The sequence below is a fragment of the Prinia subflava genome, chromosome 4, assembly GCF_021018805.1.
Source record: "Prinia subflava isolate CZ2003 ecotype Zambia chromosome 4, Cam_Psub_1.2, whole genome shotgun sequence".
Taxonomy (NCBI): Eukaryota; Metazoa; Chordata; class Aves; order Passeriformes; family Cisticolidae; genus Prinia; species Prinia subflava.
The window spans coordinates 67,565,497-67,590,910 of record NC_086250.1 but is presented as its reverse complement, the minus strand read 5'-3'; the positions used below and the strand labels follow the sequence as shown (position 1 = coordinate 67,590,910).

At 44.5% G+C, this 25,414-nt stretch overlaps 1 protein-coding gene across 1 annotated transcript in view; it reads left to right on the top strand.

Moving 5' to 3' along the window:
- The window catches only part of CAMK1D (calcium/calmodulin dependent protein kinase ID), a 198,390-nt gene extending 181,240 nt beyond the window's left edge, over window positions 1-17,150 (top strand). Inside the window, exons 8-11 of the mRNA XM_063397037.1 lie at window positions 12-90; window positions 9,361-9,448; window positions 9,956-10,094; window positions 13,443-17,150. Of these exons, the coding sequence (XP_063253107.1) occupies window positions 12-90; window positions 9,361-9,448; window positions 9,956-10,094; window positions 13,443-13,564 (428 nt within the window). The 3' untranslated portion in view covers window positions 13,565-17,150. The remainder of the gene's footprint in view (window positions 1-11; window positions 91-9,360; window positions 9,449-9,955; window positions 10,095-13,442) is intronic.
- The last annotated feature ends 8,264 nt before the right edge of the window (window positions 17,151-25,414 follow it).

The following is a 25,414-nucleotide window of genomic DNA, read 5'->3' as shown; positions in this document are numbered from 1 at the left end:
TTTTTTTGCAGCTAAAGACTTCATCCGGAATTTGATGGAGAAGGACCCTAATAAAAGATACACCTGTGAGCAAGCAGCACGGCACCCTTGGTAAGCAGCACTCACTGCTCTGAGAGACCCTCAGGACACAGAGCACCTTTTTACATTCCTGTGTGGAAGTGGTTTTTCTGTTTCATGTTGTACTGACCCCTAGTACACAAGTCTGTGCTTTTATTCTTACAACCACTGCCTTTGTCCTTCAGATTTTCCTGGAAAACTGTAATGGACTTTATTCTCTTGCACCAACCAGTGTAAGGATTAGTAAAATGGTGAATTGTATATGTTGACTGTAGTGCAGCAGTGGGATGTGCCAAAATTATGAAAGTGCTTTAAGATAAATGATGCCTTTGCATTTGAGTGACTTCACCAACATTACCCAAGGATGGTGTAGCTGAACAAGGGTGACTCATGTACTTTTGACCAGCCCTGAGTGACTGAGAGCATCATCCCACACTACCAGCTGCACCCACACATGGGCTCTGGATCTAAGTCTTTTAGGGCAGGGGACATTATATAAGTAAGATTAGGTATTATTTTTGTTGTTAAAATAGCTGCAACAGAAAAGAGTTAAGGGCATGACATTTTCACCTCAGGTGTGCATTATACTCTGTTTTTATAGTGCCACAACTGCCCCAAATGCCACTTCCTTTTGCATTGTCTGTGCATCAAGAAGGAAATTTTAGAAATTAAATCCTGCTTGTGTGAGATGAAAAAAAATCCCAGACTGGTTCTAAATGATACTGACCTGAACCTCAGGAAATTAAACAAGTCAGTATTAGGAATACAGAATAAACAACGGGAATGCAACTCCCAGCAGGCAGTGAGGTGACCATTTGTACAACTCAGATTTTCCAAAGCCTTACATCCAAGATACACAAAATGTAAGCATCCAGCTCCTGGCCCTGCTACATCTGTGTTGGTGACTGGAGTGCAACAAAGGAACGAGAAACGTGGCACTTGTAACACACACAGTTTCTGGGCCCTCTGAAAGGAACAAAATGATAAAAAGTGTTTTCATTCCTTTTTTTGTGTGGTTTTATTTTTCTTTTGCGTGTCATGGCCAAGGGCCAATGGAAACTCACAGTCTGCTACATAATTCGTACTGTTTTCCACAGAATCCAATCTTCCATTTAAAAACAACCCCCCAAAAGGTTCCATTTCTGTGGCAGGGGGTCTTCTTCTGCCAGGCTGACTTTGCCATCCAGTGGTTCATTTTCAAGACTTCAGCTTCTGACACAGCTCCCAGCAAAGCTCAGAGTCAGCCTTTGAAATGTCAGACATGCAAATGGCACTGCAGAAGAGAGGCTGAAAATACTCACCGTGTTTCCACTCCACATCCTGAATCCACCTCCCTTTGACACAGAGACAACCTGTGCCAGGGGATTATAGGACAGTTGTACTGAAGGCAAAGCATGGAGGTTTCCAAAGCTGTGGCTTCAGACCTGCCCCTGTCCTCCCCTGTGTTCTCCTGAGCAGCACTCCATGTCTCATTGCCCCTTGCTCTGAAAAGCTTCCTGTAACATGGGTGTTGCAGTTGTGGACCTCTCTGGACAGTTGTGCAGTGATTTTTTGGAGGGTTTGGATGCTGTAGTGATAAATGCCTTTTTGGATAATCATATCTGCTCACCCAGATGTTATTTTGGAGTTAGTGATAGGATCTCCTTTTGCCAAAGTGTTGCTCAAGGAGCATTTTCCACTCAGACTCCCTATGTGAGGAAATTATGAGGATTTCACTGTTTCTTTTCTCATTCTAACCATTACATCTGTGGCAGTGACATCCTTTCCTTCTCCTGGAAGGGAGGGAAGGCTTCTTCAGTGGAGGCAGAAGAGAGTTCTGTGTTTTGTCTCAGTGGTCAGCTGTGTCCTTTTCTCAACCTGGGCATATTTAAGTTTCCAATAGCTCCAGACCTGAGTTCCTCTCTCTCATGGTTGCATTCAGTGTTGCAGCAGTTGCAGACAGGGGTGCACATGTGCAGCCAGCACACAGAGGATACCACAGCTTTTGTATCAACCCACACCCCCTTTTCAGATGAGCATGGATTCCTCAGTACACATCCCCTTAGCTACATCACCTTCCATAGTGCCAAGAGAGCATCTTCCCTGTGTGTTATCAGAAGCACAGAGGTGGATAAGTCTGTTGGTTTAGTGGGAAGAGATGATCAGAGCAGGCTGAAGTGGTCCCATAAATTATATGTTTTTGCAGAGTGCTTGCACTGCAAGCAGCCCTTGATAGCATCTCATAAAAGGTATTTTTTCCTGTCTGCACAAGCAACATAACTGGAGAAGCATCTTTGAACCCCAGAGTTCTCATGATGATGCCTTTTGGTTTAGCTTTCATGTTTTTCAGAGTCTGTGCTGCCCAGGGGTGCAGTTCTGAGCCTCACACTCAGTGTCAGTCAGCTCTTCACAGAGCAGGGAGACAAAACAAATCCTTTTCCTGCTGAAGACAAAGGACAAGGAGTACAAGTTTCAGGCCCAAAAGCACAAACAAGGCAGGGCTGAAGGGAGGAACAAGAAGGATGAGACCTCAAAACCTGAAGCTGTAATTGGACAATCAAACCCCAATATGCAAAAGAACCAAAACTTATAAAAGTGTGAGACCTTGTGGCCAGTTGTCCATTTTGTGACAATTTTGGGTCCACCTTGGGTGTAGCCCTGGCCAGGCTCTTGTCCTGCCCAAGGTGTACCCTAAAGGCCTTTTAATAAATCCCTACTTTATTCTCTAGCTCTGGCCAGTCTCTGTTCCAGGTCAGCCTTCCCAAGGCATCAGTTTCTGGCACCCTCGAAGGGACAGTGAGACATCTGAAACCCCCCGTCAGGGAAATCCTGGTTCCACTGAGGCTAATGGGAGATTTGCCAAACTTCAGTGAGAGCTGAGTTTGTCTCCTTGTTTCACAAGCAGAACACAGACCTCCCTGGGTCGCTCTTGCTGTGCAAATGGTATATAGTTTATATATATGGTGAGGTGGCTCCAGGTAGTAACGTTTTCCAGCTTTCCCTTTTTCTTCCTCCTCTGAAATTTTCCTCTGCAGTGTCAGATCATTGGGATCTTCACAAATTAGGAAGAAATCTATCAAATCATGAATAATTAACATATATTTTATAATCTGGTTGTGCTAAAAGCAGTTAACTGTGCATGACATGGCTACCTGGCCATGAGATTTTGTTGTTTCAATTTGTAGTATTTGTGAAGAACAAACTGATTCTAAACCACACTTTTTATTTTAATCACTGTGTTTTCATTAAAACCTTCCTAACAGGGCTTGCAGGGACAGGATCTTGCAAGATATTAAATTTGTGCCTTTAAGGTTAATAATATCTTTGAATTTTGGGAAACTGCTTCAGAACAGACAGCTATTCGCATGACTAAATGTTTGCAAAGGATCAGACCCTAAAAAAAGTAAATACTTCTTCCCAGTGGCCCACTTTCCTGCAGTGTATCTGCTCGCCACATGCCTGCATTTATGTGCTGTCTTGCTATTTATAATCAAATGGCTTTGGCAGGGGGATGGTATGTTAAACTCAGAGCTGGCAGAAAAGGAGGCTAATAATTGCAGTGAAGTATGGTAGCAGAAACAGTACAATATGTGAGACTTGTTGGTGTAATGACTCCACTCCTGTGTGTCCATTTATACAGATATCTGCAGTTTAATATACTGGTGACTTATGCTTTCCACTAGAAAAGTTATTTATTTTATAATGTATCTTTCATTGAGGCTTGCACTGTTTATGGTGTGTTGCAAAGGTGCAATGTTCTGCTTAGCTTTTCCCACTGTGACTTTTCAAAAAGGACATGGAAAATGAAGGTAACAAAAGAATGGGGTGATTTTGCTGTAGCTTGATACATTTTAATGTTTCCCTGGCTTATATTAAAGACAGCAATTAAGTTTATTAGATATATTGCCATGTCAGAGCTCACATCCTGTTTAGGGCAGTCTGCAGTGATTGAGGGGAGCAGCAGAAACCTGAGGATGTGTTTTTTCCAGCTATAGACTCATAGAAACATAGAATAACCTGAGGTGGAAGGGACCCACAAGGATTATTGAACTGTGCTCCCCATCAGGTCAAACTAAGCCCTGCAGAGCCAAATTCAGCCTCCAGGCTTGGATCAGAGGGAAAGAAAACAGTGCTCAGAGGGTGAGGACAAAGTCCAGCAGTTAGGAAGCTAATACAGAAGTTAGAAGGGCTGCCATGAATTTATTTAATCCATCATGCATTAACCAAGTGAACTTAAATGAGATTTAAAGCTGTGTGCTGAAGGCACTTATGGCATCAAAGGCAATTTGGGACATCTAAATTAAAGGATGGTGGATTAATTGCCTCCATATAGAGATTGTAAATACTCAGGCTGCAGAAGGGAGGAGGAGCTTGTGGCACCAGTTAGACCCCAGTGTCTGCAGGTAGGAGTGTGGTCCTGGCCTTTTCCCATTGCTTGTGCAAAGGGAGAGAGGTTCCTTGGGATGTGCCAATGTCCAGCCACGCCTGCACTGGGGAATCACAAAGCTCTGGCAAGGGCTGAGCCTCTGCAAATTGTGACCATGGCTCCAAGTGTTTATTATGTGCCTCAGAGCACAAGGCAGATAATAATTTCCACCCAGGGAAAGGACATGGTTTACAAAGAGCTCAGTTCTCAGATAATACTGTTTGAAGTGTGAAAAGGCCTTCCTGAAGGGAACTGCTGATGTTTACAACATTAAATCAAACTCCTATCGAGTTCATGCCCACACTCTATTTATTTTGGAACATCATACATAAATGTGTATATGTGTAAACACACACACACAGTGTGTGTATGTTTATATACATGCATGGATGAGTGTGTGTGTGTGTGTGTGTGTGTGTGTGTACACAGAGAAGAGTTATGATCCCTCAGCATTATCCATTACAGCTAACTCCACGTTTCCTGTCATCATACTCAGGAGTATTTCCAAGCACTTTTTGGCCAGCACAGCATTTGAGTTGGCTGCCTTCAGAAGGAAGGTTCAGAAAATAATGGTAGATGAAAGGCTCTCCCTGCCATTGTGGGCAGGGAGGATGAGAAAGATATTTGCTTGCAGCATGCTAATGAAGAACTGTCCAAAAGGAAATTTGCTGGTTTTGTCTTTGTTGGAGGTTCCTCTCAAAGCTTAGAAGTGGTACAGCCAGATAAATTGGTGTGATAAGTTTGAAGTCAGCTAGAGAGCTAAAATAAATTAGATACTATGAAATAATATTTGATCATTAGATTAGATTCCTCTCATGTGCAGGATTAGATTTGTTATGGTTATTCATGAGAAATACTCCTTTTAGCTTTAGTGGATGTGTTTGGGATGGGGAGCCATCATTCTTGGTCTCTTGGTATCCAATTCTGTGCACTGAGAGAGTTATATATTTACAACTGGATGTAAAACCAGCTTCAACATGAAGTTCCCCAAAGCATTGTTAGGATGAAACTGCTTTCAGGTGCTGCAAATGGTAATCCTGAGAGAAAATCCAGATTCCACTTAGACTAATCAGTCCTTGCTTGGTTCTTGGTGATGCTCAGCAGGATAACAGATGATGCATTATTCTGATTTGTTTCATTTTAATTTTGTGTATGTGTGTGGTAGGTAGAAGCAATGTCTTTTACTGGGCCAAGTAGTACAGTTGGTAAAAAAACCACTTCAGTGCTGACACAGTTAACTTCAAAGTTAACTGCAAAGCCAGAAACTATTGTTCAGGACTAGATAAGCATCAGTCTGATTAGCTCAAGTTGATTGCAGTTTCTCAGTGAAAATGGAGCTGATTTCTAGAGGCAAAGTATATGTTGTGCTAGAAGGGGAGGGAGAAAAAAAAAAGCAAGATACTAAGGTATTTTTGTCCTAAAAGAAAAAACTAGATGGTTTATAGTCTGTGGACTTTGAGAGTTAGGGAAATGTGGAAGGGAAATTATAAATATACTAAAACCAGTATCTATTAATTTCATTCTTTCTCTTCTTAGTGAGGTCACTAAAAGTCATGACTAAATACATTTGGTATAGATATGAGAATGCTCATGATACCCATCACAGAGTAGATCTGTGTGCCCAAAGTATCTCATTTTTCATATCTGCCAGTTGAGAGTACAAAAGATGTGACTTCTCCCTGCTCACTTCCACCTCTTCCATGTCCTGAAACCCCCACATCTCCAGCAAAGCACCAACAGCAAAGGCATGATAACATTGCTCTTGTTTTCCTAGAAGTAAAACTATACTATAAACACTATAACACCACGAGTATTTCATAAAAGTTACAAAATCCTCCAAGTGCAAAATACAGTCTGGAAGCACAGTGCTCATGTTACAGCATCGCAGGATTAGCAGGGCAGTTCTTCAAAGGCAGCTTGGAGAACAATCCCACTCCTGGCTTTGGCAGTGAGGCTGCATTCTGAGCCACACACTCAGCATTCCAGCACGTGTTTGAACAGCTCCTGCTGCACTAAATTAGCCCCAGCAGGGCTGTTCTTTTGCTCTGATTAGAAACTATCATCTGCAAGGTGCTAATGTTGCTGAAGAGACCAAAGATGTGGGATGGTTACACTGCTGTAGCATCTGAGGGCTTCACAGGATGTCTGTCCATCCCCTTGTGAAGTAAATAAATACTATTCTGCCTATCTGGAAAACACCCAGATACCAAGACTTTTTTTCCTGGAATTACAAGCATTGCATAGTGAACATAGAGTTAGGGGTGGTAGAAGGCAGCTTGTGAACAATTGGAACCAGCAGTTTCTTACTGAAACCACCAGCATTTCAGAAAATGATCCCTAAACTAAAAACAATAGTAAAAAATATAGCCTGTATTGGAGCTACATGCCCAATCAAAAACTTCATATGACAAAAATGTATTTTCAAATCCTTGTGGAAACTGGCAAGAGCAATCTTCTGTAAGAGCTGGCAAGGACATCATGCCCCAAGAACTTGTTCTATCTAGAGTTTGTTAACCAACTTGTTTGTAAAGCAAAATATGTCATTAGCTTTGGTGGAAAAATGTCCTTTCAAGTGTGAGTGAATTTTCTGTCTTGGTTTCTTTGATCAGTTACTGAAGGGATGATTTGGCCTGTAGTTTCTTCTGAGTTCTGTGATCCCAGCTGGTGTGTGTTGAGGGCACCTGCCTTCCCCAAGGAGGAGTTCTTGGACAGAGCAGAGTGCTCATGACATTTTGGAGTGACTCTGACTAGGGGTTTGCATTCCCACCAGGAAACTCTGCTAGGGCCTGTCTGGGAGTGTGGACTGCTTGGGATCCATCAGGATGTGTGCTGAGCCTGGCAATATTCACTGTGCAGGACAGAGGATGGAGCAGTGAACATAATGCTTAACCCAGATAGTGCCTCACTGGCCCTGGTGGGAAATCCAGGAAATCCCACTTGCCTTACTCTCAGTGGGAAAGGTGATCAGAAGGAATCATCTTCAAAGAAAGATCTGAAGATCATCCAGTTCTCAGCCAAACACCTCCCTTTCTCTATCAACAGCAAAGGGACCCAAGATAGGAAGTCAGGTGCCATTTGGGAGCTGTGCTTTGCCCAGTTCTTCTGCCTGCTTGAGGCAGAGGCTGCATGGCAGTGGCAGTGAGGCAGGGCCCTTCCCAGCTGGGTGAGAGCCTTTCTGAATGGGAGCCTTGCTCCTTCCCGCCCACAGTCTGCTGGGGCCAGAACTCCTGAATAACCCAACAGTTTCAACAGGATGGGATTGGTGGGTCTCCACTCTTGAGACATGAGAGTTTAGTCCTTCCTCCCAAGGGTAACCCATTCTCTGATGAAGATCCTGGGAGACTGTTGTGAGCTGGAGGGCAGGCAGCAATTTGGACCAGGCTGGTCTCAGCACTTCTTAGATGTGCCAAGGACGTGAAGGCAGAAAAAGCAGCATGTCCTTAGAAGAGCAGGGTTACAGTTTGGAATGACCTGGGCAAAGCGAAACGGGTGTCTGCACTGCACGGGACACATAAATGGAAGCAGCAGGCTGGGGTATGTAAGCAGAATTTTGTCTTTTAAAAGCACAAAGCAATGCTGCCATTCTGCTGCCTTAGTTGGAAAACAGAGAAAGTTCGGGTGCTGCCCTTGAAGAAAGATGTGGACTAGTTGGAGAAAGTCCAGAAGAGCTCACTAGATCAGAGGATTAGAGAACATGAGTTATGAAGAAACAGTGAAAGGATCAGTTTGTTTAGTCTAGGGAAGAGAAGACTGAGAGAAGTCATGATAACAGTCTTCAAATATGTGAAAGGATGCTTCAAAGACGAAGGGAATAAACTATTTTCCATGTCTTCTAGGAGATAGTGAAGTACTGGGATAGGTTGCCTGAGGAGTCTCCATCTTCGGAGATCTTTAGGGACTGGTTTGTCAAATATTTGTCAAAATTATTTTGACTGAGCTGGGGTGGGCAGAAGGACTAGATGACTGCTGGGTCCCCCAGACCTTCTGATTATCCTGTTGGAGCTCCCCAGACTAGGAGACTCTGGTCCTGGTGGATTATTAAATTTCTTTTTATTTTTTATTGCTAATGCACATTGTTTTTCTACATTGTGGCTAAAAAAAAAATTATTTCTGAAAGTATCATACAACATACGAGGTAATCTTTGCCTTTTGCATCACCTACATTGGATAGCACTAATTACTCCAGCACATGGCCCAGCATCCCTTTACATCGATGCCTGCTCTACCTCGAGGAGTTAAATGAATCAATAAAATCTCCTTGAAATAATGGAGTTTAGTGAAGATTTGAATGTATCTTTATCTGTTCAAGAAACTATGCAAGATCATTCAGTTATTTTAGATTAAGTGTTGCTCAGCTTAAGCTCTTTGTGTAGCCTGTGCTGCTTCAATGAATGTTCATGTCTCTGCTTTACTGTAAATCTACATTAATCATGATGAATGACTATGTACGTTGCAGGGTGGCAGGAAAATCTCCAGTGCAAACAGAAATCAGACAGGTTGGAGTGGCTCTGGAAGCTTCTGCATAGCTGAGGCTAAAAGTAGTCTCAGCCTGTTGATGTTAAGTCTTTGGATGTAAAGAAAAAATACAAAGGTAGAATGTTTTCATCTGTGGCTGTAATGGTGATGGAAAGCAGCCGTGCACCAACAATATCAGCCCATACCTCTTTGTAGCTGCCAGACCTACAAGCCTTATCTACACTGGGTTTTATTGCCCCAGATTTTCCACCACAGCTGCCAGCAGAGAGAGCCGTGGGAAGTTTGAGCCGGTCTGTGAATGAAATCATTGTCACTGCAGGTGCAGCCACACCTAGGAGCAGCCTCTCTGCTGAGGGGAAAAAGTAAGAGTATTCAAGGGGAGGAAAAGATCTCTTAAAATGTGCCTGCTCTGTCCATTTCAGGATCGCTGGAGATACAGCACTCAACAAAAACATCCACGAGTCCGTCAGCGCTCAGATCCGGAAGAACTTTGCAAAAAGCAAATGGAGAGTAAGTGACCTGTCCTGAGGGGTGACACTGACACAGCTCTGCCATGCAGCCACCCCTGCAGCAGGGCAGTGCTATTGTGGCCCAAAATTGGGGTCAAAATGGTTGATCCAGGCTTAGGTTACATGACCTTGCAGGGCCTTTTATGCAGGGTGGTGTTTGCCAGGTACTAAATGTAATGAGTGTGAGAAATGGGGCTGGGGCTGCTCATAGCTAAAGCACCCGTGGTTTTTGGTGGGGTGGGGTCAGCACCATGCAGGGACACAAAGAAATGCCTGTTGGGGCAGGGATGGATTTGTCAAATGTGGCTTTCTTGTAGGCTGCTGCATCCCAGCCGAGAATAGGAGAGCAAAGGTTTGATAAAGCACTTTCAAGTTTAAAATTTGGGAAAAATTTAAAAGATAACAGGCTTATTCCCTTCTGAGCAGCCAGGCGAGGAGCACAAGTAACCCTTCCGCCTCCGCTTTGTTTCTTTCCGTTCCCGCTCTCTCTCTGGCTGTGTCTCCCCAGCAAGCGTTCAACGCCACGGCGGTGGTGCGGCACATGAGGCGGCTACACCTGGGCAGCAGCCTGGACAGCGCCAGCGCCGGCGTGCCCGGCACGCTCAGCCTCGCCGCGCCGCTCCCCGACACGGCCACGCGCAAAGATTGTGAGTACCCAGCGCCCCCAAAGCTCCTGCTGTGAGCACATCCACGGGATCCCCCTTTCCCCTGAGCCCCAGGCTGCAGTCCTCGCTGCCCCTAGGTTTGGCTTTGTGCAAGCAGGTGTTTAAAACAAGGGTTTGAAGTGTACCGTAGTTTTGGGCTGGCTGCAAAAGTAGGGTTTCAATTGGAAAAGTCTGTGCGCTAAAAGAAAAAAAAAGAAAAGAGGGTTTTAGCTTGGTGAGTTTTGAGAGGAAATCACAGTTTCTTGTGGAGGAAAAGAGCTTTTGCTTGGGAAAAAGACCCAGCCCGCCCCCCAGCAACAAAGTTTTGTATTTGGTTGAAATTTGAAAAAGTTTACTCAAACTGTTTATGTTTGAGTTTACAGGATTATGATAGCGCATTTTTCTGTAAAAATGCCTTACTTTCCTTTTCCATGGAGAAGACTGATCCAGTCAATCAGACCCAGCTTCTCCCTGGTCCAAGTTAAACTCCTGCACAAAGAGGTTCATTTGTCTGAGCAAGATTCAGACTCTCTGCACCACTGTGGGACATGGCCCTCTGCCATGTGTGTTTTGTCCTATAATTGATATTTGCAAGCTTCCCACTGGACTCAGATGTTTGGGATATATATTTTTTCAGAATGCCAGGGAAGGGGACATGGAAGCAAAGGGATTGTTTAGAAGACAGAAATGCATCCTTTGCAATGAAGCCTGTTTATTCTCTGGCTTCTGAGCATTTCTTTTATTCTCTCCTGTCCATCTGTAGATATTTTATGTAATAAAATGTAGGGATGTGGACTTTACAGTTGAGGGGGGTTACGATAAAGCACAGCACTAAAAAGGAATGCCTTGCTGTGGACTGAAGTAGTCATTTCTAGACTGTACCTCGCACTGTCCTGGAGCTGAAAGCACCTGTTACCCAGGATGGATTTTGGATAATGCTGCTCTCTGCTTCTGCCACCCCTGCTTGCCACCCCCTGCTCCCCTTCCCCCTGGCTCTGTGTGGAAACTGTTCCCTCTTGCTGCCATGGGCACAGTTTCCCCAACAGCTGGGGTGGGTTCTGCCTTCTGGGTCCTCTGTGACATACTTTTTCAGCCTGTGCTGTGGCTGAACCAGGGGAGAGACCCTTCTCTCTGTACTCCGGGCCTGGTGGGGATCGTACTCGGTGTCCAGTTTGTGATCCCCAGTGCCCAATCCTCCAGCTGCTGCCAACAAAACATCACTGTGCTCCTGGCACACACCTGGCACCTGCAAAGGACTGATGCTGACCATCCTCAAAGGACCTCCAACCATGCCCTGGCCATGCAGCAATGCAGAAAACCCCCTGCATGGGAGAAACATCCCTTGATTTTAGTTCTTGTTGCAGTATGGCAAGGCTGGACCCCAGCCAGATCTACAGCATCTGATGAATGCTTTGCTGCTAAACTGGTGGGTGATTAATCTCCATCCATCCATTTAATTAATCTCAAATGGTGTTAATTAATGGCAGTTAGTAGTCTGAAAAGTGTTAAAGCATGTGTGAACAGGAAGGGTGGAAGAGAAAGAAATCTGTTTAACCACTACAGAACCAACAGGTCCCTGTGCAGAGTCCAACCATATTTTGCAGTGGTGAAGTCAACCAGGACATGAAGGATTAAATCAGATGTGTTAAGATAGGATGAGTTTTTACATGCCAGAAATAGGAGGCAGAAAAATACTGGAAGTTTTCCAAGCATCCCAGGTTAAGTCCAGCTTGGCAGATAATGCAGAAGAGCCTTTCTTCCTCAAAAAAATCATTTAAAGATTTAGGAAATGCTGGAGCCCCAGAGAACCAATGAGGAGAGTCGGCAGCAAGTACAAGGAGTTAAGAGGGAGCTGACATATCAAATACATTCCACCCAATACCTCCTGATAGGAAAAAGAAATCTTTGAGGTCTCTGTCCTACCTCTTTATTTCTCAGCAGTTTTCTCTGGGTACAGATCCCTTGCATGAGAAAGATCAGCAAGTTACATGATCCAGCTGTGCCACCATTGCACAAAGAATGCTGCCTGATGCTATTCATAGACACTTCATGAACTCTCCAAATCGTTTCAAATGCAGCAATTTCACATCACTGAAGACAATTAAGGACGGCCTTTGCTGAGAGTAGGTTTTGCAGGCTGCATCTGAAACCTCTGTAGCAGGGCAGAGCAGAGATCAGGCATTAGGCTGGATTATGCCACCTATAAGGAAACAGGAAGGAATTCCCAAGGGAATCAGTCAGGATTTCTCAAGTGTATTGGCCTGATTCTCAGTCCATGCTGGTTTATTCAATTTAGTCATGATTGGACTGCTTAGATTATTTATAGGTCCTAGAGCTCTGTATTTTTAAGGTAATAGATTAATAGATAAATTGCAATAGATAGATTGCAATTTAGATTGGCATCATGCTGCAATAGTGATGCCAAGTTGTCAAATGTCAATGGGAAATGGAATGTGGCCAAGTAGAGGTACAGCATAGTCATCCTTGAGATTGAAATGCCTCCTTGAAGCATGGTAAAGTAGTTAAAAGTCCTAGCAAGTATCAAAAAGATCCTGAAGAGTCAAAAGGCCATGCCAAACTTCAATCTGAGAATATATTAATATAGATTTCATCCATCCCTTATTCACCAGTCTGGAAAAATGAACTGTATTTCTACTCACTCTGAGCCCGTATCTTATCAGAGCAAGGTGCCAGCTCCCCACCTAACAGCTTTTGTTGCACCAGAATTCTGATACTCAAGAGATACTCAACCTCAAGTCAAGCTACGTCTCAGCTGGAGGTCCTGGAGACATCCCAGCAAAGCCTGGAGCAATGTGAGCTGCCACTAGAGTGACGTCCAAGTCACACAAAATTACACTGCCTCTAGATTTACTGGAATTCAGCAACCAATTTGACCCACTGTACTTCTTTACCAGCAGCTTCCCAGGATGCCCAGGTGCACAGTCTGTTCCTTTAGCTAGATGGTCATGATGAGACATTTAATCACCTTGAAAAATGCCCAAGAGGAAATGACTCTGAGCAAGTACAATGCTGGAGGGATTTTTGAATCCCACAATCTTTGTCTTCAGCCCTGGAACTGTGGCATCGGTGTGGCTGAACCCATACCTAAACTGGACCTTGAGTCCCTGTGAGATGTGTGTGCACTGCTGCTGGTGGCAGCAGGTGAATGACCGTGGGCAGAAGATGCCCTGTGGAGGTACCAGCCAAGCCACCACTGCAGGAAGAGCAGCAGCCCCTTCTCCAGCCGCAATCCTCTCCACTCCGTAGCGTGCGACGAAACAAACTCAGCTTTGCCCAAGTTCCCGCCTCCAAAACCAACATTTCTAACTGTGTTTCTGGCTTTCCTTTTAGGTATGTCTCCATCCACTCTCTGTAGTTTTGTTTCATCTGCTTCTTCAGGCGTTTCTGCGGTAGGAGGGGACCGGAGACCCAGAGCCACCACGGTGACCACAGTGCACACAGGGAGCAAGTGAGCGCCGGGGCGGCGAGGAGCGGGCGGCGGCCCCGGCCCGCCCCGCTCGGCCAAGGACTAGAAGAAAGAAGATTTTTTATGGCCATATTTTATACTGCAATTCTGAAAATGTTTCATTTATCACAAACTGCAATGACTCCAGGAGGAACGGAATCTAACAGTCTCTGGTGCTGTACATATATATACATATATACATATATATAAATATATATATGTATGTGAGTCTAGCAATGTTCTGACTAATGAACACTCATTCTTTCCCCCAGTGATTTACTCTTTTCTCAGTGTAGGTAACAGAATATGTTGTATTTTTTCCATTAACTACAAACATCTCAACTGGATTATTTAAATAGAAATACTTTTCTGAGCATTTTTTTTTTCTTTTAAGAATTACTTCAAGTAATGTCCCTCTTCCAGTTTGCTGGGGGATAGGCTATTTCTGTAGGTAGGAACTGGCATTAACTTCGCAACATGGGAGGATTTCAATGGCATGCCATTTCTTGCTCCTCAAATTGGACTGCAAGTCTGTCTGGCTTTAGCAGAGCTGTTACTGCTCAGATTAAGAAACTGCTGCTTTCCCCCACATCCTCCTCCTTGGAAGCCATGGGGAGAATTAAATTGCCACCAGCTGGGAGTCAGCTCATCCTTGGCCTCATTCCTGTCTGGGGATCAGCACCCTTGTTTCAGAGGAGAGGCAGGTACACGGAGTCAGGCAGGAGCTGACCAGAGCTGTGCAAAGGAAATGACAGAGCACAGTCTCATCCTGCAGCTCCCATCTCCTTCCAGTCGCTGTGTGTTGTGAGCAGAGGGAAAGAAAAGGAAGATAGAGGGGTGGGAATCATCATCCTCTGCCACTGATTTGCTGTGCTGCCCTCAAGCAAGACATTTAATTCACCAGGTTCCCCACAGTGTGGCCTCTGGCTTGGGGTGCATCCAGCCCAAGGGTTTCATGAGAGAGTTTCTGAGCACCCACAGCTCCCTGGGGCTTTGCCTGGTATTGCTGATGCTCAGCACCTCCCAGAGTGGCCAAAAGTAGGAAGAGGAGAGGAGTGCTGCTTGAAGCCCTCTGTAAAGCACTGGCAGGTTCTTGGGTGCAAAGTGCAGGATCTGGTGTAGTGTAGCTCCATCAAAATCAGGCTGAGGATTGACAAGGAGTGCTGAGCTGGGAAAGCAGGACCTCACTGAAAGGCACAGTGATGGCACTGACTCTCCCTGCACCCCAGAAACTCATATACCAAAGCAAGCCAAATTTATCCTTTTTTTAATTACTGAATGCACTTCCCAGGCTCTTTGTGCATCATTCAGGAACAGCCACTACAGCAGCTGTGCTGCTGTGCATTAAAGCAGCTTGAAACAGAAAAGAGCAAATTTGCTAAAAGGCTCCCTCCAGGTTACCTCAATGAAATTCCATCTAATTTTGTTTTGGGGAGGTGAGAGGGGAGGCAGGTGGCAGAGGCAGATGCCCTTCACTGAGCACTCTGAGCCCCTCACATCCCAGACACGTCCATCCCTGCCAGAGGCACAATCCCTTGCCTCACTTTCCTAACAAGAAATTGTGAAAGCCAGTCACAGACAGAGCTGAATGTATCAGGCAATAGTGCCTGTGCTGGGAAAAGCCATGAGATAGGTATTTTTCATTGAGACTTCTGTATCCTGCTCCAGCTTTAGTTGGTTGGTTTCACTCGGTAAAGCTGGGATTTCATCCATCATGCTACAAAAACCCTTGAGAAAAAACAAGGCTGGAAAAAGCAGGGGCAGTGAGCACTGACTCTGTTTGAAACAGCCACTCCTTTGGTGGCACTCAGAGCTCTTGCACCAGATCTCTGTTTTCCTCTGTGCTAAGCTGCTCCCTGTTTTCAGAGGGCTGTGGCACATCTGAGTGAGCCCCCTGCTCCCTGTGCACCCCACCGTGCTGCAGCTGGCATGGATGCTCACACAGAAAAGGCTTCAACTTCTCATTTTACAAAAGATAGCAGATACTGAACTGTTGGGGACTTATAGCAAAACTCCATATGATCTCCACAGTGAAGACTTCTGATCAAGATTTGGGCAGACTGAATTGCAAGGGGATCACCTTGCTGTGTGTCACACTCCTGTCCCCATACCCTGGCCATTGCCACCATGCACTTTTCATCAGCACTTACATCTGAGCTCTTTATGTCTTGCTGCAAACTCATCAAAACACAAGTAGAACACAATTTAAACTCAGTCTAAGGCCTCTTTATTTTACCAGCCTGAGTAAGGAAGTTTTGGTTTTGAGAGACTCCAACCTCAAGAAGTTCAAGGGATTTTGAAACCCCGTGATTTCATAAGCACAGCTGGCCCTATTCTGCTCCAGTTGCAGGTTGTGAATAGACAGTCTCCCTGTGTGACATCAGTGGAGTTCCCCACATTTATACACGTGCAACCAAAAGCAGGATTTAGTTAGGGAATAATTTTGTCTCTAGAGCAGTTTTAAAGGTTAGGGCTCAAGTGTTCCCTCTGAAACCTGAGGCCTGATTTGAGCTTGACCTCAGCAGTTGCTGTGGCCACTGATCAAAATGCAGCATCCAAATGAATCTTGCAGACAAAAGAAAAGCAAATAGATTTTCATCTCCAAAACAAAGAGCAGTGACAGGAGCAAAGGCAGACATGCTGTCCTGCATATAGGGGCTTCCCATGTGCTGGCTGCCCCTCCTTGCCGGGTACTTTCTGTGGTTTTTTTGTTGGGAGGGGTATTCTTTCTTTCCATTGTTGGAATTAGTGTGATTTGGTTTTGTTTCTGCAAGTAATATTCTGCCTTGGTTGTGTAATTTATCATCGTCCTCTTTGGCTTGCTATCAACTGCTGGGATCATAAGGAACAGAAGCACTTAAGAGCAAAATTGTTTCTTTCTGCTACAGTTTTGGTGGTGGGGAGCTCTTCCTTGGCATCAGTGAAACACAGCTGGAGACCTGACCGAGGTTCACCAAATGCTTGGAGATCTCTCCTGAAGCATCACTTGGCTAAAACTTCTCAGTTTAAATCTGGGTACATCTGTTAACAGGGGCGACTTGGCAGCACCCAGGCCAGATCTATGGGGAGGGCTGGACACATTTGCCCCTTGGCAGCACAGCCTGTTAGGGCAAACACTCCAGTCTTGCTTGCCAGGGATGCTCCAGTGCTTTTGCATGTCCTTCCCCTGCCCCAGCCTGCTTCTGCTCAGCCACTCTCACAGGAGAATGCAAAGGCAGAGTAAATAATGTGGACATGGGGGGAACAGCCAAATAGCCCCACGGTAGAAGCTTCAAAACAAATCCTCAGCTGGCCTTGCCATGAAGGACTAGGTAGAAAAATCACTCTGGGCTCTTTTCCAATGAGCTGTCCTACTAAACAATCTGTGATTTGCTGCTTGCATGAGGACTTCAGCCTGGACTCTGTTTGTTACCCTTTTCTGCTTTACTTTACTGGTACCAATGTGTTTTTCCTTTGTAACTTGTTTTCCTCAGCTCCTTCCCCTTCTTTTTCTTTGCTTGCAGCTTTGATTGTTGATTTTTACCTCCAGAGTCACAGAGGCCATCTCTGATGCCAACAGCAATGCTCTTGCTGGGAAAACAAAACAAAACAAACAATCCAGAAAAGCTCCAGCTGGCCCCTTAGCCTGCAGAAGAAGTTGTGAGGACAGGCTGCCCATGAACTCTGCGAGCTGAAAGTCAGTATTGCAGTGGCAAGGGCTTCTGCTGATGATTTTGCATGTGACTTCATTCCCAGTGCATCCTAACTCTCTGCTGGATCACCCCTTCTGCAGCACGAAATGGATATTGGCCCTGCGACATGGCTAGTGGGGAAATGGGAGTGTGGGGAAAACCTGGCAGTGTTGCTTTCCTGGGACTGTGTCACTCTGCTGCTGCTGTCTCTTCTGTCCTGGTTGCTGTTGTACAGGTGCCACTAGAGTAGTGGGTACCAAAAAAAAAAAAAAAAGGTAGGATTTTACCTATGCCTTGTGTGTCTGTTATGGTTGTGGTGCTGAAATAAAATTAAGAAATTTGGTTCATTCCTGACATGAGTCAAACCACAGAAAGGGGTGTGATCCCACTGGTAGACATCTCCACACAGTTCTGCTGTAGGCATTTGACAGGGATTTCTGCTGTGCATGTGTCCTGTGTACTTCCATGGCCATTGACAGTATATTTTTATTACCAGTTCTTTTGGGTCCCTGCCTGGTTCTGATGAAATTCAAGTCTTGTCCTAAGATTTTTTTCTGTCCCAAGGCCAGCATAACCCATGATCTCAGGCTTTTGTCCCCAAGCCCTCTGCAAACCAGAACATGGGCCTCCAGGGTGCCCATGAAATGTAGTTGCAGCTGGCCCCAAGGCTGTCCCCTTCCTATTTTAGGGAAGCAAACCACCAGAGAAAGCCAGATAGCTTTCAGCCATTGGCAAGCAGAGAGGATATTGCCCTTTGATGTGAACTTGGCATTAACAAGATCAGCTCTAGGGAAACCTGTGCTATTACTTCCTCCTGTGATAACAGCTCCAGCCCTGAGCAGCACTGAATGAGCACCAGATAAAAACACCAGATTGACTTTGCCAGCAAGATCATGCAGGCTGTAGCCTGTTCCTTTTGCTCTTTCCAAAGAATCAGGGGATTCACCTACTGGCAAAATAAGTTTCTAGGCTGAGCCCCAAGGTACAGAAGTAGCTTCCATTCAGCATATGGAAATTCCCATTTGATGCAATTATTCCTGTTCTTGCACCCATGCATATTTACCTGTCTGAATTGGGGCCTGAATGTATCCCAGAAATTATTAATGAGAAGGGAGTTTTGCCTTCCTTATTGTGCTTCTTTGTACCAGAAACTGGAACACTCATTCAAGCAAAAAGCAGAAACACACATGGAGACTACAATATCCAAGGAAAACAGCACCAAGACCAAGAGTGGAGGATTAGTTGGCAAATCCCTGTCAGCAATAGCTGAGTGAGGCAACAGCAACCTGCTCACAAACACTGCATGAACTCTTGTTTCCCCTGGTAAACCAGTCATCCCATATTTCATGTCCAGCAGCAAGTTTTACCCAATCCCTTTTGTTTTTCCCTCACATCCCTGCAGCCTGGTCCTGCCTTCCCACCCTGTCTGCAGGGTGCTCTGGTCTGACACACGTGTGTGTTTGTGTGTGCCCGTGCACATTGTGGCCCCAGGGGTTGCAGATCCCTCCAGTGGATGGTCAGGAATTGGTGCAGGATTTTTGGACTGACTTTGCACGGTTGGGTCGAAGCTGTGTAAATAATGTTTGTAGCAGAAGATAGAAGCTCTTTAGCCTGGACTCTGGTTTTCAAGACCCCCTTCCCCACCACCAATAGTGCCACTTATCTGTCCAGGTAGCTTTTTTTTCCCCCTCATCTTCATAAATGCCAAGGTCACTGGAATGGCTCTTAGAGTTTTTCCATACTCCAGAGTGGAATCAAGGCATGTGTGCTCGCAAGCGTTGTGAAAAAACACTGCTGAACTAATGATGGCATCAACTGTCCAATAAATGCATGATACTGCACTGCATGTATTAAACTGCTGTTCACTGTTTCTGTACTTCCCAAGCCTTTTCTTTATGCACATTCAACCCAACCTTCTCTCTGAGGGAATTACTTCTGTGTATCGCTTTTAAATGATTCAATGTATCTGTAACTCGAAATCCATTGTTAAGTTGAAGTAAATGCAAAAGCTGATGTTTTGTAAACAAGATACTGCAAAGCCTGGTAATGTATTTTGTCTTTCTGTTGAGTGCTCTGCAGCATGTACAGGAAGAGTCACCATCCAGAGCAGCTTAAAATTAGGCAGCAGTCACATACACAGGTTAGAAGCAGGGAACTGGGGAGGTGAGAATCCCTTTTTTAATACAACACTTACAAATTTGATCTGCCTCAAAAATTCCTTCCCTGGGTCACTAACACTACTAAGCAACATGTTGGTGTGTCTCTCTGGTTTTTTCTTTTTCCTTTTGGTTTGTTTTTCTTAGTGAAAATTCAGATTGGTTCACTCAATTCTTAGTATTTTTCTTTTCTTACAAGATAGTTCTTACTCACCTCTGGAAGAATAAACTGCATTTTGGAGACCAAGATGCTGTAATTCTTTGCCTGCACAAAATAGGGCAGAGAGCTGAGCTAAACTATCCCATCCTTTCCAAAGCATCACCACCTAAATACTACCATTTAATCCCTGTACCTCCAAGTAATACAATTTATCCATGGAAGAGTTTGGTGTGGTACTTTTCCTTCTTCCACACAGAAACCATGCCCTTGCCTTCTCTTCCCTTAGTCACTGACCCATTTTCATCTGTGCTGGTCTTTCCAAGGCAGGGTACAGGATGGCTCCGTGGTACTTGTATTAGCTCCAGCCCAAACCTCTTGTGGGCCTCAGCAGGGCTTTGGTCCCAGCTCCTGAGCAGCTGCTGTGTGGAAGATGCTTGAGTTCCCAACATCAGGGCAGAGTAATGTGAAAGGACTGGGAAATTTCTCTGTGTTCCTGGCCAGGGCATGCCAAGCAGCAGGCCTGGGGAGCCAGCACCATGCTGGTGGCATAGTCCTTGGAAATTATTCTCCATGGTGGCCAAACACACCAAGAAGTGTTGAGCCTCCCTTCAAGGCTGATGCTCAGCCAGGGCTGTGCCATTGCCAAATCACTGTGTGGCAGCACAAATCATCAATTACAGTTGTAAACCAGCCTGAGTTCAGATTGCTGAGGCAGCACCTGCTGCAAGGCTCCATGCACAGGTGGATGTGTGCTGTGGCTCCTGGTGGGTGGGAGCTCCTAGGGGGTTGCTCAGAGCAGCTCTGAGCTTTTTCATCTTTAATTTTGTCTCCCCTGAGCCCAACGTGGCATCATACATGCTGAGTCTTTTTAAATCAAGCATGACCCCCAAAGTGAAGAGTGTGGAAGGCTACAGCTCAGTGCAACTCATGTTTTGGTGAACACAATGTCAGTGACCTGCTGTACATTGACTTCTAGTTGAGAAACAATATTTTGGCTGTTTGGGCCCTTTTTTTAAGATAGATATTTTATTTGAGCCAGAAAACAGTGGGAAAAAAAAAGCCTAGTCTGCCCAGAATAGTGACTCCCCAACTATCCCCAACTGCAAAACATCCCTCAGTTGACTTCTAATGAAAATGCAAGCATGTTTTCTACAAAGGCTTAAATCTTAATCAAGGAATGTCAGTGTGCCTAATATTGCAGGTCTTGTGATTGATTACAAGTTCATAACAGCATCCGTGTCCAAAAAGAAGGGAGAATGTGTATTTACTCCATGCATGTATTAAGGCATTGCAAAAGTTTTATCTGTGTAATGAGTTTGCAGTTCTGCAAATTGTTAATGGGGCTACATCGCAAGTGGTTCTTTGCCTTGACAATCATGTATACATATCGAGATTTCTATCATAATGACAATTGAAAGGGATGACTAATTGTTTTCCTCCAATAAATCCAATTAAATCAGCCTGATGTGAAGTCTGGTGATTCTTAGTCTATGAGTCTCCACCCACATGCAAGAAAGGGAGTGAATAATTTCTGTGGCTGCTCCACTGCCCTGTTACGTTTTATGCAATGACATTCCTTTAGGTCCCAAAGGAGAATAACAAGATTTTCTTTCTCCCCAGTTCACTCCATAGGGAAATCAATATAAAGGATGGTTTGTCCTTTAGATTTTTTGTAAAGCTGTGGATGGAAATAATGTTGAATGTCAACGTATGGTGACATGACTGTCTCCTGGGCACTGAAAATATCTGTGTAGGGCTGGGGAAAGGACATGTGCCTGTTGGAGACTGCTACATCTTTGAGTTGGTCCTGGTGACTTACACACCTTGTGGTGGAAATCATCAAAGGAGGCAAGATTTTCACAGTAAGAACTTCTGAGTCCCTTTGCAGTCAGCTGTGCTCTCCAAAGACTGTTGAGTGTGCTCCATCATTGACTTAATTTTCTCCCAAATTATGTTCCTGGGGTGTGTTATTATGTGCTTTTCATTTTTTCCTTCTATTTTTCTCCACTGTTGTTTCTTATTTTCTGGTTTTCATTCATTGGCACACAAGGATTCCTCCCCCCTTAAAATAAGTAGCAAAACTAACATGCCCAGCAGGAAGGTAGCCTATGCTTAAGGCCAAAGCTGGGTGGTTTTAGACACCTGGTTCAGTAACAGAGCTGAAACAAACAACAGTGATGATGGCCAACTCTCAACAATATAAAGAGAAAGGCAAATTACTTATAAAGCTTTTATTGTTGTGAATGAAGAAACAACCCCCAGAACCAACATGGTAAGTATTTGAAAGCTGTGGTGAGCAACTGTGTTCTCAGAATCAGGTTTTGATGGTGGGTTGTACCAGGACAGGTGAGAGAACCTCTGATTTGTGCTCTGGAAAAAGCACATCTATGGCAAGATGCATCTTTGGAAAAGTACATCCATGTACAAAAATGCTGTCTGGAAGTTTGTTGGAGGTGGTGTGTGACACTGAGGCACTAACACATGATTTGCAGTGTCAGGAGGAGCAGCAGATCCTGTGGAAAGACTGTGCAGTCTTCCCATGTGACATAAGCCTGAACTCTGACATTCCTTTCCTACTAAGGACCTCCCTCTCACCTGTGTGTAAATTAGCTGGATTTAGCTCAGATTTGGCACTTCGATAAAGGTCTGTCCCACATTTCACCATGGAATTAAAATCTCAGCCAGGAAAACTTCCTCATGCTTTGGTTTTAAAGTCATGGATTCCTCCATAGGTTCAGTGGTCACTCAGAGTGCACCAGGCTCTTCCAAGCTCCCAGTGAGACTGGGCAGAAGATCACCCCAGGACCACTGAAATCCTCATGTGTGACATCCTGATGATGTCAATATTCACTTAATCTTTGTATATTTTCCTTACTGCTATGTGTTTAGCCACAAATTCTTGGCTGTTTGCAAAGGATCAGGGAAGCCAGAGGGGCAAGACCAAAATTCAGCTGTAGAAAATATCTTGCTTGCAACCTTGCCAAAATCCACAGCCATGTTTGCACTGGAGGGAAGGGGACTGTCCTTACTCTGAAGGCTTTGCTCTGAAGAGTGTTGGTGTGCACTTAGGTCTGGCTTATGCCATACATCAGCCTTTCTTCGTGCTACACCAACACCATTTCTCACTCCTGCTCTCCAGAACAGGCCCTTCCCAGAACCAGGGCTGCAGTGGGCTGTGGCAGCTCTTCTTTCACAGCCAAGAGGAGTTTTGAGTGAATGATATCTGTTGAAGGAGGGAAAGTGCAGGTGCACATCTGTGAGGACCATCCAACCTGAGTAGGGACAGACCCCTGTGGTTCAGGAGGAGGTGATGCTGAGGAAGATACATTCTGCACAGAGCTTTCAAGTCAGCCCTGTGCAGTGTAAACAGTCCTACCCTCTGTGATCATGCCTGCATTGAATCTCTTCCTTCAGGACAAACCTTCCCAGATCTGTGAATCTACAAAACCCTACTGGTCTTGTGAGGATCCCTTTGGGCAGCTTTCCATGGGGAGACAACATGGGCCTGCAGTGCCCAAAAGCATTCCCAGCCCACTCTAAGCTGTCATAGGGATAACAGGATGTGCTGTTGCCATCATATTGTGCTTCCTCCCAACTCTGGACATCCCTCAGGGAGAAAATCCACCTCCATCCCCATGGGTGTGTGCTCTGCCCAGCTCATCTGAGTCCCTGTTTGGTGGTCACTCTCAGCCCTGCTGAATTATTGTGATGATAACCATTTTTTATATCTATGGAGGTGAGGAAGAAGGACCATCTGGATTATCACTGTGAGTATTCAATTGAGTGTTTCCAGATTATTTGGCATTTGGGCTTTCTGGATTACACTGGGATAAATTCCTGACTTCCAAACTTTGTTTGCCTATCCTGAATTCAAGAGTTTCTTTTCTTTTTTAATCTGTGGGGTCTTTCTTTTTGTAATTTCAATATGCTGATAAAGTTACGGTCAATTAATGATTTATTTACCTTCTTCATGAAAGTGTTTTGTTTAGAGAAATTAATAATAATAGAACTGAGAGGCAATTTGCTGTTCCCATCAAACTCACAAACTTTGTGCTTTCTTTGGCCCCATATAGACTCTTGTATGTTTTTCATTTTCTTTCTTTAGGGCAGAAGCAAAAGCTGTGTTCACATCTGTGCCTCAGCTTGCAATCTAACAGTGACCAGAAATGCATAATATATCTCAAACTAATGCTTCTTTTTGTTGCAGGCCAGCTGGACAGGTACTAACCATATTAAGAATCACATATCACATCTTCAAGTTTGCATTTGCTCAAAGTAGCAACTGAAATGTAATTTTCCCTCCAACTTTTTGATACAACGCATCTCAGTGTAGCACCTAAGTGGATCAGGTCCCTGATCCACTACAAAGAAAAACCAGAATTACAGTCATGGTGAGCCCATCCTGACCTTCAGTGGGTGTTGACAGATGAACTCCTGTTCTCAACAAATAGAACACAGGTACATGAAGGACACACACTTGGAGTTATAATATATGGTAATACCATGCAGTAGAATGCAATATTATATTATCTGTATTATATTATACAATATTATATTATTACAGTATCTCTATCAGACCAAAGCAGAGGGAAACATGGCATTAATTGAAGGTTTGGTACTATTCTGCTGTGCCTTGTCAGTATTCAAATAATAGGATTTTACCATGTATTTCAATTACTTTTTGGTCACAATATCTAAAGAGGGTATTCATCTATGATCAGGTGAATTCTGAAGACAATGTGTGGCTTTGCTGCCACCAAACATCAAGTTCACTGCTGAGTCCACTGATAATCACCACTGAGGCTTGAATTGAGGAACTTCTTCCCTCTCTAAGTATTTGCAGTATGCAGAGGGCACCACATGCTTGAGTTTACTGATGGTTCCCATATAATCTAGGGAAAGAACTGACTGTCCATCAGTTCCTCTGGAAGAAAGTCAGAGACCTTCAGGAAAGAGCCAACAGCTGTGGTTAAGATGGGTTTGTTAGCAGAACACCTTGGGGGCTTCACTTATTGGTGCTAAGAAGGTGGTGACAGACTGGTGAGATGATTTAGCACCAAATGTGGCTGAACAGATGGACGGGGTCCTGACACCCATTCCTGGAAGTCACCGTGTCCAGGGACACCTGCAGCTGTGGATGGCCTGGCAGGGCTGGTGTGCTGTGCACCCAGGCCACAGCCCCCAGCAGCTGATGGAGCTGTACCAGGTTGTGCCCATTGCCACTAAGTTGGCTGTAGTAAGATGAGCTGAGCACCCCAACTGCAAAGTATTTAATTCTTTAAATTCTCCTGTGGGGGTGTAATACAGTAGTTCTGTTCAGCTTCAGCCTCGTAACTTGTTTTGATTATCTGTGGCCTTATGGTGGTGATTTGAACCTACTGATTTATTGATTCAGTCTTAATTGGGTCCTGAACTGGGTCATTGCATCATTCTATCTTTAATTGCATTAATGAAAGTCTAGCAAATTAGGCTGGTAATACGATTGCTTAAAGGAATTCTTGCCTGTTCATGCTTCTTAATGAAATCCATAAAAGTGAAAAAAGGAATGAGCTTATCCTACTAAATTGCCACTTATATTATGGAGTCTGAGCAAAACTCAGAAAATCAATCTGCAGTGTCCTTGGCTCTTCCTCCAAATATACGTTTTCAGAAAGAGAAAACTTAGGATCTCAGCAAACATCTCCACAGAAGAAGAATGGGAGGAAGAAAACAGTAAAATGTGAAGCTAAAACCTGGTTCCAGTTCCTATTTCTCAGATTTCCTTTAATTTTGCAAGCAAGTCATTTAGGAGAAGACCTAAAAACCTACTTATATCCCAAAACTTAACTTCAGCCCAGTGGCTAGAGTACATGCTGGGATCCCTCCTGCTC